This window comes from Python bivittatus, unplaced genomic scaffold, assembly GCF_059951505.1.
Source record: "Python bivittatus isolate LINGU-HERP-01145 unplaced genomic scaffold, Pbiv_v1 ctg000340_np1212, whole genome shotgun sequence".
NCBI classification, from domain to species: domain Eukaryota; kingdom Metazoa; phylum Chordata; class Lepidosauria; order Squamata; family Pythonidae; genus Python; species Python bivittatus.
This window is the reverse complement of record NW_028277056.1, coordinates 23,551,813-23,567,260: the sequence shown is the minus strand read 5'-3', so window position 1 is coordinate 23,567,260 and position 15,448 is coordinate 23,551,813. Positions and strand designations below refer to the sequence as shown.

At 36.3% G+C, this 15,448-nt stretch overlaps 1 protein-coding gene across 5 annotated transcripts in view; it reads right to left on the bottom strand.

Annotated features, from left to right (window-relative positions):
• FRY (FRY microtubule binding protein) overlaps positions 1-15,448 on the bottom strand; it is a 200,375-nt gene that overhangs the window by 122,835 nt on the left and 62,092 nt on the right. For 4 of the 5 annotated variants that reach the window (XM_088140710.1, XM_088140707.1, XM_088140708.1 and 1 more), the window contains one exon: positions 5,828-6,027. In XM_088140710.1, the coding sequence (XP_087996836.1) occupies positions 5,828-5,947 (120 nt within the window). In that variant the 5' untranslated portion in view covers positions 5,948-6,027. Of the gene's footprint in view, positions 1-5,827; positions 6,028-8,472; positions 8,761-15,448 lie in introns of those variants that run through there. The other variant, XM_088140709.1, reaches the window with a different exon arrangement.

The following is a 15,448-nucleotide window of genomic DNA, read 5'->3' as shown; positions in this document are numbered from 1 at the left end:
CAATGGGAATTTGTATGTAAGAATATTAAATTTATTCCAGATAATATACTTAGAGAAAATGGATACAAGATATTTTATCATTGGTATTATCACTCCAGTTTTGATTGCTAAAGTGGATAATTCATTTTCTAAAAATTGTTGGAAATGTAATGACCAGGTCAGATCATTTTTTTCATATTAGTGGCAATGTTGTAAAGCTTAATAATTTTGGGAAATGATTCATACTACAGTTAAAGAAATTTTAAAAGTCAAATTTCCATTTCAACCTGCAGTATTCTTATTACATTTTACTAAACCATATATTGCCTCTGAGTAAACTGAATTACATTTGTTTATGTTTACTGCTCCAAGGATATCATATGCTTCTTACTGGAAAGGTCATCTGATTCCCTCTTTCAAAAAATTATTAACCAAATTGTGGGAGAACACTTCAATGTCCAAAATAACTCTATCTATCTATCTATCTATCTATCTATCTATCTATCTATCTATCTATCTATCTATATTTGTATAGCCACCCATCTCACAAGAGAGTGACTCTGGGCAGTGTACAACACTTAATTAAGAAAAAAAATAGTAAATACACATAAAACAATCATAATTAAAAAGTTTAAAATATAAAAAGCATACAAAACAAGAGAGGATGATATTAACCACAATAAGGGAGCCATTGCAAAATCTCCCTGATCCCCTGGGGCCTCATAACATAACCAGGTCTTGAGGGACTTGCAGAATGTTAAAGAGAGATGGAGCTAATCTCACTTCTGGGGGGAGAAGATTCCACAAGGTGGGTGCCAAAGCAGAGAAGGCCCACCTCCTGGGACCTGCCAGATGTAATTCCCTGGCAGACAGGACCCACAGCATGCCTTCTCTGCCACACCTGATGGGACAGGCAGCTGTAAATCGGGGAGAGGCGGTCCCCAGCCCCATGCCAGGAAGGGCTTTAAAGATCAAAACCAGCAGCCTGAATCAGACCCGGAAGCAAACCAGCAATCAGTGCAGCTCATGGAGCAGAGATGTGATGTGTACATATAACTTCCTGTGCCTGCTGCATTTTGCACCAGCTGAGGATTCCAGATACTCTTTAAGGGCAGTCCCATGTACAACACATTACAGAAGTCCAAACAAGAGGTGACTAGGGCATGAAATACCCTAGAAAGAAATACCAATAATCTAGACAAGTATCCTAGTTTGGGAATACTCAGGCTAAAGCAAGATTCAGAAACATTTTTGCAGCCTTTTTTAAACCACAGGAATCTGCTAGTACTAATGATAGATAGATAGATAGATAGATAGATAGATAGATAGATAGATAGATAGATAGATAGATAGATAGACAGACAGACAGACAGACAGACAGACAGACAGATAAAATGTAGAAACCACCAGACACCTTTTCCCCCTAGGAGTCATAAAGGCCAGGCACTCATGACAACATTCTCAAGCAATTAACAGAAACAAAAATATCCTTATGCCATTATTAACCACTGCTTTCTGTATTTTCTGTAACTATAAGAAATAAACTGGGTAACTATTCACATAAAATCTACAACTTAAAGTATGAAATATTTTATGGATCTCATGAATCTCAACTTCAATTGATATGAATAATTAAGGCAGTGAGAAGAGCCAAAAAGAACCTAATACACTAATAGATATATCAAGCTAACTACCTATTTAATGCATTTTGAAAGTGGACTTGTTCTGAATGCAAAGCTTGATTTTCTACCCTTATGGAGAAAATAAAAACAGTAAAGTTGTCAAAGACATCCCTGAAAATATCTTAAAAACACGGAAGTGGGTCTTATTTGAATCTTCATGCATACACATAAATACATCCTCACTAGCAATTATCAGTAAAAGTGTTAAAGATCTACCTGATATGAAAGGGAAGAGACAAAGCAATGATTCCCTTTTCTCATATGTTCCTGGCATATTAGACATAGTTATAGAGTCTGATAATCTCCTATTTAAACTATTACAGGGCATTGCATCCTCAAAAAAATTGGAAACTACAATTAGTAGATATTAGAGCAATAAGATTATTAAACTGGGACAGGCTGTGCTTTGTTGGCTATACTACTTTCCAATGCATTTCCAAACCCAAGTCCAAATGCTGATTTTAACTTGAAAAACTTATAAAGCATGGGATCCCGTTATGTGAAAGATTGCCTTCTTCCATTTGTACCTATTTGAAATGTTGACTTCCAGAGACCAGCATGAGTACACAATCAGACTAACCACAAGGTAGACAACCTTTCTGAAAGTGATATTCTGGTATGGAAAAGCTCTAAGACTGAAGCTGTTTTTAGTCTTCTTTAGAGGTATGCAGTATTATCTGAAGCGGGAAAAGCACTTTGGATCTGGCATGGGTGTGCATACTCACTGCGTCTGTCAGCAGACCAATAAAGAAGCTGTGTCTTTTCCTTAGCTTGCACTGTAGTTGGGTGGTCCCAGGAAAGTACATCCTTGAGCTAAGAAGGCAGCAGCAGCTAAGCAACCTGTGGCTTAGGCAGCACCTAAACTGCCGCACAGCATGACGTAGTTTAACACAAAAAGTGTCATACTGTAGTTAGGTTTAGATATTGTGGACATCTGAACTAAGTACATATTCAAGACTGTGGTTATGGTACAGAGCCTTAAATGTCATCTGCAAACTATGCTTACCTAAATCATGGCTACATATCTCATCTGAACAAATGCTTTGCAGGAATGGTACAAAGTAAACCCCATCCTGCAACAGAATACAACATTGTTCCAATGTCTTTTTCATCCCCTGCATGCACGAGTGTATTTGTTGAAATAAAGGTATTCAAGGAATTGGCTTTCCCTTCGCATTGCTTGTAGTGATGCAGCTGGGATATGGCATCATGAATAAATATCTTATAGGACAACACAACCAGTATATAAAGAATCAGTCATTCAGTAGAAAATATCAGTATTTCTGTCCCAGCTAGCCTACTCTGACTAATCTCAAAAAGCTAAATAGTCAGAACTGCTTAGTACTTGGATGGACCTGATCAGGAGACCTAGGTCCGTAGGTCTGATTGGAAAACTGAAAAACAAAATCTTATACGAAAGCAGGGGGAGAGTATTTTTGTACTGTTGCAAAGAAAACTTTATAGATTTGTCAATGTACTCACCAGGAATTGAGGTTCACTCAAGCAAGAATTTACAATAAGTATTTCTCCCCTCTTCTTTCTCTGTAGTGTTATTATCAGGTGCTTCTGAAGAATATTAATTTTTCTTTCACTCCAACCAGCAACCCAAATCCCAATCTCATTTTTAATTTATTTAATGATGACTACATTTTTTTCTTTTCATTTGAAGTAAATGGAAATTTGATACATCACTGGTTTTCATTCAATATTTCTGTGAGATAAGTATATGACTTGCAATGGCCAAACAGGCTACTCATCTTGTTTTAGAGATGTGAGCCTAAACAAAAACATCAACTTCTATAAATAAATAATTAGAAATCATTTATAAAGAAATCTTATACCATAATTTTTATTAGAAATATAGAAAGGTTGAAATATAACTACAATGATGGGCCAATTCTTATATATATTCATGGTTCTAAAATACTCTCCATTTTACATTTTGACTCAAGTCTCAGTGGAAAAATACAGGTTTATTAGCAGTTGAGCCTTGAACTATTCCGAAAGAAATAGATTTTGAAATCTTCAGGAATGAGAAACATTTTGCTCCCTATAGGTAGGTAGTAAGCAGTAAAACAGGGTCTCCTTTCACATAGAACAGAATATGGTATATGAAAAAGTGCCTAAGGCTCATAATCATGTTAGAGTTGTATTATGTCAGATAGGATACCTCCAAATTATAACAAAATTATTCATTTCTCTCTAACAGATTAATATCTAAGATTGATATTCCATACAGTTACTCCATACGGGCAAAGAGAATGGCACAATGGAAAAGTTGTGTGAATTTTGTCATTGGACCATGAAAATGCTGACCAAAATTCATTGACTCTTTCAGGAGGATGAATACCGCATAGATCTTTCCATTATCTTTTAAGTGCTATTTTAAGAGTATCTCATAAGCACTGTCATAAACTAGATGTTCTTTGGGAAATGTAATTCTGCTTTGCTACCTTATTGCCATGGAGTAGACTTGAATGTAATCTCATACCCAAATCTGGTCACTCTGACTTTTTGTTTTCCACCTAAGTCACTTGAGATGTCCTTTCACCCATTTCATTTTCTGAAGCTCCTCAGAGAACCAATAAGCTCCGCCGGATCAACAGTCAGGGAGAGGTCATTCAATACTTTAGGGGCAATCCTACTGAGAACCTTGGCTGCTTAACAAAGCATCTGACAGAGCTGCTCACAAGATAACTGGATCCATTAAGAGCCACTATAACCCTCATGTTGCTGGCTTCAGTTAGCTCCATCACCACAAGAAGATGGTCTGTCTACAACAAGGGATTTGTGGAAAAGTCCCTAAGCACCAAATAACATCTTATCTGCCCCAAGGTAAATGCCAGATCTAACATGTGGCCAGATACCTGAGTCAGGTTAGTGAATCACATCATAGCAGCCAGAAATTCCTGAACTGTTTCTGAACTCAAAAAGGGGAGGCAGAAATTGCCCTAACCCAGCAGCCTGGGTGAATCCACATCCACTATAGTAATGAGATCAAGAAACTTCTACACTAGCAGCACCCTCAACTTCACTCACTAGTCAGCCTCACAAATATCACTCACATTTGTGAAGCAGTGTTTCTTGCAATACCCATAATCTGCTAGTATATAGTTTTCACTTCTTTCCTCTTGCCCCAGGAGCTGGTAGCACACATGAAACCTCGCTGAAGAGATTTCAGTGAGGGGCACACATCCCTTTCCCCCTTTGTAAAACCAAGTTCTTGGTGATACACATGTCAGGTTTGTCCTGTCATCCACAACTGAATCATGGATGGTGCTAGATTTATTATAGGCAGACTTGGCATTCAAAAGAATCATCCTGAGTCCAGCATGATGCAGTGACCCAGATGCCTGGCTTAAAAGTAGATACTGGGGCAAGGGGATTCAGAAGTAGAAATTGGCACCAAGGTTCCAATCTCTTCCCTTGGAATAACTCACCTCTTTACCTCATGCTATTTCTACTACCTAACCATCACTACCATTATCCTCTCCTCCATCTCCAGTCCTATCAATTCACCTCAATGCCAGATAACAACCATACTCAAGAGTTACAGCTATTACAATAAAACTCTACCAACCTCACATTATTCTCTCCATACTAACAAAACTACAATAAACTCTTCCTCCACCTTTTCAGCCTCAACCCACCAATTCCCAACTGGTTTTCACTCAACTGGATCAGAAGGGGACTAGAGGATACTCCCCTCCCCCTGTTCTTACACTCAACGGAGGACAGACTTTTTTCTCAGTAGTTCTTCTTCCTCTTTCTTGGTTGTTCTATTTGCTCTTCCACTCACTCTACCAAAATATCTCCAGAAAATCCAAGGCAAGATAAGCCAGATAGTTTCATTGTTTAACAATATACTGTATCAACAGAATTAAAATATTACAGCAAAAATACAATTTAATGAAAAGATCTTGTTAATACATTTTCCCTACATATATTCCTCTTATCCACTGAGGTGTGCAAGGCAACCTGCATACATTTCCCAAGCAGATTCCATATATATTTCTTAGCTTTACCAGAGCTGCTATATTACAGATCTTTAATCCCCACACTGAATAAAACAGTAATATTCCACTGGCTCAAGATATTCCAGCAAAATGATTGTAAACTAGTTTTAGTTAACCCCATGTTGAAATGTTAATTTCTCTTTGACTTACCAGAGGTTCTGCCATGATAATGCGGATCTTGCGTTCAGCCAGGGTGGTAAAGTTAACAAATAAACTTTTCAAGACATATTCTCCAGGCTTACTATCTGGATCAACATTGATAGGTAGCATGGTTGGAGGTCCCTTTTCCCTTTGTGTGCCAGAAACAGAAGGGACTGGTGGCTTAATGTATCCGTTACCCACTGGAGAGGCTGAAAATTAAAGATGCAATATATACTTAATACAACGTCATTTAGATTATAAGATATGTTTTTATTCCAATATATACTATATAACTTTATTAAGGAGCTTGCAAAATTTAGAATATTAAGATGTTGAATGGATTGAAGCCTAATATTATTTTAATGTGAAATTTGTAAAGACATTGTAGAGTTGTTAAAATTAAATATTAGACAAGGGCACTGTCTTCCAAAATGCAGAACACAAAGAAGATAAAAGCATACAGAGAGGTTGAAACCATCCTACTCAAATGCAGTATCATAGAGTCAGTTCCCTTCCTGTGTGTGCGTGTGTATATACGCGCACACACACACACAAATACACAGACATAAACTAATTATTGCAGAGAGAATCCCAGCCAAGGAGACCTAAATTTCCCTGTGCAATCTATTCTGAAAAACAATCTCTCTTCTACTGTTCTCACCTAGCATTTCATTAAGAAATAATGATGCCATCATATAATGACATCATTAAGCTTATATGCAGTTATGCCCTTGGAAAAGGTTTTATAGGAAGCTTTCTTAATTGGTGGTTGCAGTGAGCTCCACGGAACTCAGGGGGAGCTACTTCAAAAAAGTGCATAAGATTGGGCTGGAAATAACTGAAATTACAACAAATGGGAGTATAACACTGGAGAAAGAGGGAAAAAGAAAAAAATCACATTAATTCCATGAGAACCAAAGAAATCAGGATTTTACAAGGCAAAATAAAAGACTGTGCCAGGCTGAATACCTGCCTAGATGGATACTGACAGGTATATTAAATATTAATGAATAAACCGGACAGGTACTCATCAGATCTAAAAGTTGCATTTAAAGTTGGATGATCCACTCCCTCTAGGATGTGGTCTAAACAGGCAATATTTCCTTAAGCTGATACAGAATTTTCATAATAAACCCCCATAAAGTGAAATATAGTTAGTACATTTAACTGATTTTGGATACTAGCCAATATTAATCAGAAGCAGATTGACTTAGTTCTCAAAATTATTTATTTGAATGAAATGCAAAATAATATAAGGGGATGTTAAACCATATGCATTAATTATTTGGATGCTTTTCTGTTGTTTACATAACAGAAAAAGTAATTTTATTCTTCTATACCAGGCAATATACAATTCAAGCTTTACCATATGGCAACATTCCATTAACCCTGCCTAATTTTTTTAACTAACATTGTTCCAAATACATATAGTTTTCCTAATTTATTTCTCCTCTCATCTGAGATCAGCATAGTATGCCACCATTTATTGCATATAGAACATTCTTGATAATATTTCTTTAAATGTGAAAAAAGCTGGCCAGTGCAGACTATCACAACACAGCATCATCATTCTATATGTGTGACAACTGAGTCAGATCTACAGCATTATCAACAACCATTGCTCTTGAAAGTAACATAATAGTATCCACAGACAATGAGAGGACAGGTTAAGGTTAAATGTAAACTAAATTGAGAAGACTCTAAGAAATAGTTTCAATGGTAATTCATACAGTATTTCTTATCCTATAGTAACTACTTAAGGAATTATTCAGTCTTGTGAATTTACAATCTTTTCTTGAATCTTCCCACATTAAAAATCTTATATACAGAGATTTCCAAACAATCAGAACAATTAAATTGTTACTGAAAATTCACCGGAAACTAATTAAAAAACATACAAGATTTCTGAGATTTTTTAGATTGTAGATTAGCCTCACCATATAACTGTGTGTTCAAGAAAGTTTCTTAATCTCAACTGTTTTTCCACTCAAGGAACACCACAAATGGTGACAAATATCAGTACACAATGCACTTTCACTCCACTTAAACTACAGTTGCAATTTAAGGATGCATTCTAATTTTATAATTAAAATAAGTAATAAAATAATATAAAATTAAAATTAAGAACAATGATAGAAACATAAATATCCTATTCTTGTGATTTTGCATCAGTTAGCTTTTTTTTCTCCTTGCCAAAAATAAATACATAAATAAGTAGGTTTTCTGGCTCATAACCCTTCTCCATTCTCAACCCTGCTACTAAATTTTCCTCTTATATTATAGTGTTGTGTCCTCTATGATAATATAGAATTAAATACTGGAGATAGGATAGTATAGAAATACACATGACAAATGCATTACAAGGATAAAAGATCAAAATAATGCCCTTTCTACAGCTTTTCAAATACACAATAAAACTAAAGATATCGCTTTGATTATAAAAAAAGACCAATGAAGAGAGAAATCTCAGGCAAGAATCTGAACCTCATTAAGGTTTAGCAAAAGCAGGCAGTATTTTTTGTTACCTGTCCACATCTATATCTATAAACCTATGTATATTTGGTTCTTAAGTTTTAAAATGCAGTAAAGTCTAATAAGTCAATTTAAAATACAGACTTGTGGAGAGCTTTTGTTGGTTTTTTTTTTTTACCTACCAAGTCCTTTTATTAAGCTGATCACACTGGATCGCCGCCAGCAGGCCAGTGAAATCTCCATGAGGTTGACAGTATCAAAAAAGTTCCAAATCTTAAAATTTGTTTGTTTCTATAACTGAGAAAAAAATGACTTGCTTCATGTCCCTGGCTTGGTCTTTTTGTTACAGAAGTTTTTATTAACTTCAGATTCAAAGCTAGGAGTTTCAGGTTTTAAATGTCGACGACCTGCAGCTTCCTGATCAGAACACATTTTCCATAACCAAAGAGGTAATTTTTAGCCTCAGTGTATGATGATGATCTACAACTTGCAGAGTAGCTGCCAGTCTATATTTATCCACAAGCACATAGTATACTGACAGATTAGCAAAACTACTTCATGCACTCCAAGAACATGAGACTTGCTTGTATAGTCCTGCGTAAACAACTCTTGCATACCAACAACATATATTATCACACAGACCATGTTGAAGGCAGCATTTCTCCCCTAAAGGTTAACACTGAGATAACACAGAATAATTGATAAAAACATTTGCTTTGTAACCAAGGGACCTAAATCACACACAGAAACAGTGTGAGTTCTTTTAGACAAAACAGACAGGGTGTCCTTTTATCAGTGTCAAAAGAAGTGTGAAATTGCACATCCTCAAAGAAAGTTACAGTTTATACTGTGGCTAAAATTTGCACATTTGTTGAGGATAAACCCTCCATACTTATTCCAGAGTAAGTATGAACAGGATTAGATTATTGAACTATTATGAAATACCAACATTGAATAGAATTTATATGCTACAATTCAAACCAAATGTTATTCTAAGGTGACCTACAAAATGTTTTTTAAATCACCAAGAAAACTACATGAACTTTTCAGTTGGTTTATTTGACAAGGTTAAAATAGATAGGTTGCTCTCTCTGGTAATCTTTAATTGAATTTTTTTTTTTTACTAGGACTGGAAGATGATGTTTCAAGGTTTTGTTTATACAGTAGGTAATAATTATATGGGAAAGAGTTCATTTGTTGCATTTTAAGTTTATTGGATTAAGGCTAAAACAGTTATGTTGTTATCTCTGGTAACTTTTATTGGATTTTTACTGACTAGACTTGAATGATGAGGTTTGGGGGATTTGTTTAAAGATAGAAAATGAGATATAAATGTAAAAGAAAGGAATTCAAGTGGGCTTATTAGATCAAATTTATACAAGATATGTTGTAGATCTGGTAACCCTTAATGGACTTTTGCTAATTAGGATGGATGATGAGGCTTTAAAGATTTGTTTATAGAAAATGAGGTGAGATATGGGATGAAGAGGTTGTTTGTTGTATTTCAAGAGATGGTGATAAGTTGTTAAAGTTGTTTATACTTGCTGGGACCAAGGGGGAGGTTACTTATTTTTTTTCTTTCTCTTTTTAAAATTTTTTTCTTCTTTCTTTTTTCTTTGCACCTTTTCTTTTTTCTTTCCAGTCTTTTTTATAGTTTGCATTAGTTTTATCTGTATCATGGGATCTTTAATAAAATTATTATTAAAAAAACTACATGAACTTTTCCAGGCACTTGCCAGGAGTCAAAACTGACTTGAAGATAAACATATACAATCTAAAAACTTTAAAAGCAGCATAAAATGAGTTCTGTGGACAGCTGGAAAGTATACTACCTGTAACAAAAAGAAAGTTATTCCAAAGAAAGAAGTGGAATTTCCAACAAATATATTTAAGTTTGAATTCACACACTATTATTTTAAATAATAATGATAACAACAACTAAACTATATCAAAAGGAAACATTTCTCTTCTCATGGACTAATTAAAATATAAAATGCAAATAGCTCACATTTGAGTAGCTGCCAAGAATAGTGCAAGGCTGCTTACAATTTCTCTTCTTCAGTTCATAGAGAGCCATATTTTTCCAACAAGGTATCTTGCCAAGCTTAGCAGATACCACAAGGAGCTTCTCCAAACAAACCTGCTTAAACTAACAGCAGTTGCTCACTCCCCCCCCCCACAAAAGGGGGGGACAGAAAGAGGACAGAGGGAAGATTTCAGCCTACTGAATTCTGCTCCTGATGTGTGTTTTAAATATTTAAAGAAATATACATTTCATCTTGTCAGAAAATGAAGCATAAATCCAAAGGAGGCAGATCCTCTATAACTCTCTGTTACTACTAGAAGGTCTCCAAGCATATAGACATGGATCATTCAGGAGCACAATGTCTAAGCCAAAGTATATAGGATATAACAAATTAATTAGACATTAGGTAATTTCTACTCATTTTAGAGGTTTACATGGTATGTGATAGTGCTATAAGGTAAATGTCTAAGACAGTTATTCCACTTGTATAAGATGCTGCAGAATTATTGCCTATGCACAGCAGAGTGAATTATTTGTGCAACCTTTTGTGCAAGCAGTTGTGGAACAGTGCTATCCACTTTCTTCTTTTCACCCATGACTTCAGCTTCAAGCAAGAAAGGATGGAGAGCCAATATCAACCAACTTGACAATCATACTAGGACTGTCATACCAGCAGTGGGCATAATATAATTCCATTCCTTCCTTTCTTCCCTTCTTCCACCCCTCAAGCAGAGGAACACATCACTCACCCCTCTCCAAACCCTGTAATGAGGCTTTTAAAGCCTCCCTGCATCCAGAAAGCAATTTTCTAAGAGGTGGTCAGTACATGGGGTAGGGGATTAACCCCTCCTCTCATGAGAAGCAACCCTTCTTGTCAAAAATCACTTCTGCACAGTAATTAGACTTTAAAATAACCTTCACTGATTATAATAGGAGCTATTTTAAACCCTTGGTGGTGGTGGGGACTTGTTATCTCCATTCAGCCCTTTCCCCTGTAGAGCAGATCAGAACTTGAGCTGTACTGGGATTGGGGTGGGGGGAAGAGCTTCCTTAAGTTGCCTGTGGACTGAATGAGGAACCCATTCAGGGCCCAAGATTCCTTAGTCTCTGTACTCTGGAATTCTTTTGTTAAATAAACAGCTGTAAAAAGCATAATTATGTAAGTTGAATCACTAGTAGATATCCTGGAACTACCATTATGAATTTTAATCAATCAAAAGCAAAGTACAAGATCTAGCTATAATCCCAAAAATAAATGAATGTGCTGAAGTTGGAAATCAGTGGGACTTAGTTTTATGCTGGATTAAGACTTCCATGACAATACTATCAACCTAAAGGAATTAAATACAAAGTCTCATTAATTGCCTAAAACAATTTTCTGAAAACATGTGGAATATGTGCATGTAGCAAATCTTATTAAGATATACTCAATAAGAGATGCTGCATCAAATTTGCAAGCTTTTGGCAGAATCCCAAGAATCATTAGCAATCTTGCAAGAAATATCTGGATTTATTATGGAAAAATGAAACATACACTGCCTTTTAAATTTATTAAATATTAATTTACAGTGGCTAAATATAACTCAAAAGTACCAAATGTGAATCTTATGAGACAGCTGGTGTAAATGGAATACTGCCAGCCAATATCAGATAAGAACCTGGCTCTATTTTTAATAGAAGATGATGCAACCATATATGCAGAAAGGTTTAACTGATAATACACATGCATTTCATATCCTGAAGACAAAATTCCTCAGAGAAAGACAGAGACTTTTTCCAATTGTTATTGTTTTGGAAAGATGATTACATTTATATCCCGTCAGTTTAATTTAAAGAAAATTTGCTTTTCATTAACTAGATTGGTTCTCATGCAGTTATGATCTTTCAAGTTGGTTCCTGATTGGTTCCTTGTCTAAAACTTCCAATTGGTTCATTTTGAAGAAATTCTGAGTACCAGTTCCTAATTGTCCGATCCTTGAGCCAGGCTGTTGACTAGTTCTTTGAGCAGGGAGACTTTTGATTGGTCTGTTTTCTTGGATTCCTGCAACATGGACCATTCAGAGATCAGCTTGCCAGGTTCAAAGAGCCCAGTCAGTCTCTGTTCAGTTCCCTGTGAGCTATTGAAAAGTATGCTACAAAGCTGCTCACTCTGCCTCTGAAGATGACATTTCGCCCACAACTGCTGGCAAAATGTCAGGTCACCATAAAATCAGACCATGGCCATTCAGCCCAGAAGCTCATTGCTGCTTTACTGATACTGTGAAGAAGTGAAGCTGGGATTGCGCTTGGGAAAAGCTGCTGCAGCCAGGCAGAAATGTTTACCACCCCACTTCCCCAAGGCTCAGCACAGCCCAGGTTTTTTCTCAAAGGGTTGTAAAAGTTTACAGCCCCAGAAATCTGAGAGATAGGCTCCTGCATGCATGCATGCATTCATTCAGAAATTTACTCACAAGCATCTATGCTGGTGTTCCAGCTGCCTGGCTAATTGAGCCACACCCTGGCATTTTCAAGGATATGCTGAAATCCATGGGCAGCCTCACCCCACCCAGGCCCTTAGCTTACAAAAGCAAACGCTAAGACAGAGTGTGTGGGGGTATGTAGGAGAAAAGGAGATAGGAAAACAGCAAGCAGGCAAGGAAGAGGGAAGGAACACGTGGAGATTGACAGCTATTACAGGCAGGCAAGAGGACTATCAGTCAACTGCCAGGACCACAAGCTATAGTAAGCAACATATCCTGGTGGGATTCCTGCCTGGAGCTTGGCTTGGGAGCTCAGATGGAGTGCTCAAAAGCAATACTGCTTAAGAGCAGAGCTTGGAGCTTGGCAGCAACTAGAAAAGGAACAACCACACTGAGGCAGCACCTCATCCCAAGTAATGCAAGAATGTTTGGAAAAAGGAGAAGGTTGTATGCTACTTTATAGACTTTGACACTTTTGTTTGAACTGAATATTAAAAAACTGAGTATAAAGGACTAAGTATTAAAGATGTATTTATGTGGTAACAGGAATAACCATACTTGCAAGTGATAGAAGGGTGAAGTTGACCCAGAACAATACTCTGTTGCTGGGGAAGGTCTGTGCTCCAATAAAGCACTGTATACAGATTTGCTACACTGTGGTATGTCCAGTCCTTGGAAAGCAAAGAACCCTCACAGATACCGGCTGTGAAAACCTACACAAGTACGGATAAACCTCACTTAATAACTGCCTTGTTTAGTGACTGTTCAAAGTTACAACAGCACTGAAAAAGTAATTTTATGACCAGTCCTTGCATTTACGACTGTCACAGTGTCCCCATGGTCACATGATCGACATTCAGGCATTTCACAACCAGCGAGCGTTTATGACCATTGCAATGTCCCATGGTCAAATGATCACCATTTGCATTTTTCACAACCACCTTCTGACAAGTAGAGTCAACAGAGAAGCCAGCAATAAAATTGCAAGTCATGGTCATGTGATGTCTTGCTTAATGACTCGTGGTAAGTCACTTAACAACCAAATCGGAACACGTTTCACTTAGTGACCATGTTGTTAGTGATGGAATTGCTGGTCCCAATTGTGGTCGCTAAGTGAGGACTACCTGTATATAGATTGGTTCTGTTTTCCTTTTCCAGATAATAGTGTGATATACAGCAAAGTCTATAATAAATCATGCTGACATCAAAATGACACATGCATCATAAAGTCATTGAGGAATGGATTGGTCCCCCCTTGCTTCCTCATAGACACCCATAATAGTATATTTACATCAAAACCAAAAACCTATATATAACAAATTGACCATAAGAAAAACACATAATAATAATTAATTAAACCTGTATGCTACCTAACTCCCAATGACTCTGGGCAGTTCACAACAATCATATGAAGAAATTACAATAAAATCAATAAAACATAAAAGATATAGATAAAAGATGGCAAGTGTGATGAAGCAAAAAACAACAAAAACAAACGAAAACGAAGCCAGAGTAGAGATCAAGCTTCCTTAAAGCAGTAAACAATGTATAAACTGTTGAGTTATCTCCATATTTCTTTATCAGGCAAAACTGCACAAAAATACCCCTTGTTGGCAGAAGTCTATATGGTCAATGTTTTCAGAAATAATGTTGGAGAGGACTACAACCATTTAAATTAGACTTTACCTGATTCTGATTGAGTTCCGTGTTGGATATAAGACTATCTATAAGGCTGTTGGAATGAAGAAAGAACCTAAAAAAGGTTTTTTTCTACCATTACTGAAAACATAAAAACCTAATCTGATTCAATCCATGTTCATCTTTCAAAGGGACACAGTTCTTGATAGATGGGAAATACTAAATTCTGTTTTCAGTCACAGAAAAAGTACATATAATGCTGCTAGTCATAAAATAATATTTACTTAGAAAATACTTAACATTGCGTTGCCTTTCAAATGAGAACTTTCCTGTAAGACATTGGAGTCAAAAATGCTTCATCTTTGTTTTAGATTCCTCTGTGAATAACCATCTACAATCATAACTGCTAGTCTATAACCAGTATAAACACAGCATCAAAATTTAACTTTGCATAAACCAACAATTTTTGTATATGTTATTTTGGCCTGTTAAATGGAAATATACTTTCAAACATGACAGAGAATTAATCTTAGAAGAGCATGTTCTCATAAATTATCTCAAGTACTTTTGTGCAGCTGAGTGCTAACATGTCCTTCCTCTTCATTTCTCCAGTAGTATCAATCAAATCAACCTTAATAGCAATAAAATTAAAATAATGGAAAACTGCCCATAAGCAAATTCATACATTCAGATGCCTTTAGAAAAAGACTTGCTATACTGCATGCATATCCTGCCTTTCTTCCAGTGAACTCTAGGTGGCAATCCAATTATTAAAAAGCAGATTGCATCCAACCACTGGCCGTACCCAGACCTAGTGTTATCAGCAAATACTGTACTGCTACATCATGGAAAGCTGTAAGCCATGTCCTACACCTGTAAGTGTTCTGTACTTACTGTTGGAAGTTATAGCTACTTAGGGCAGATGTCCAAAAGTGTGTGTATGTGTGTATGTGTAATTTTTACTGAAAGATTTAACAACAATAATAAGAACTAATAGAAACTAAATAGGATGAAAAAGAATAAAGAGAAAGGGAG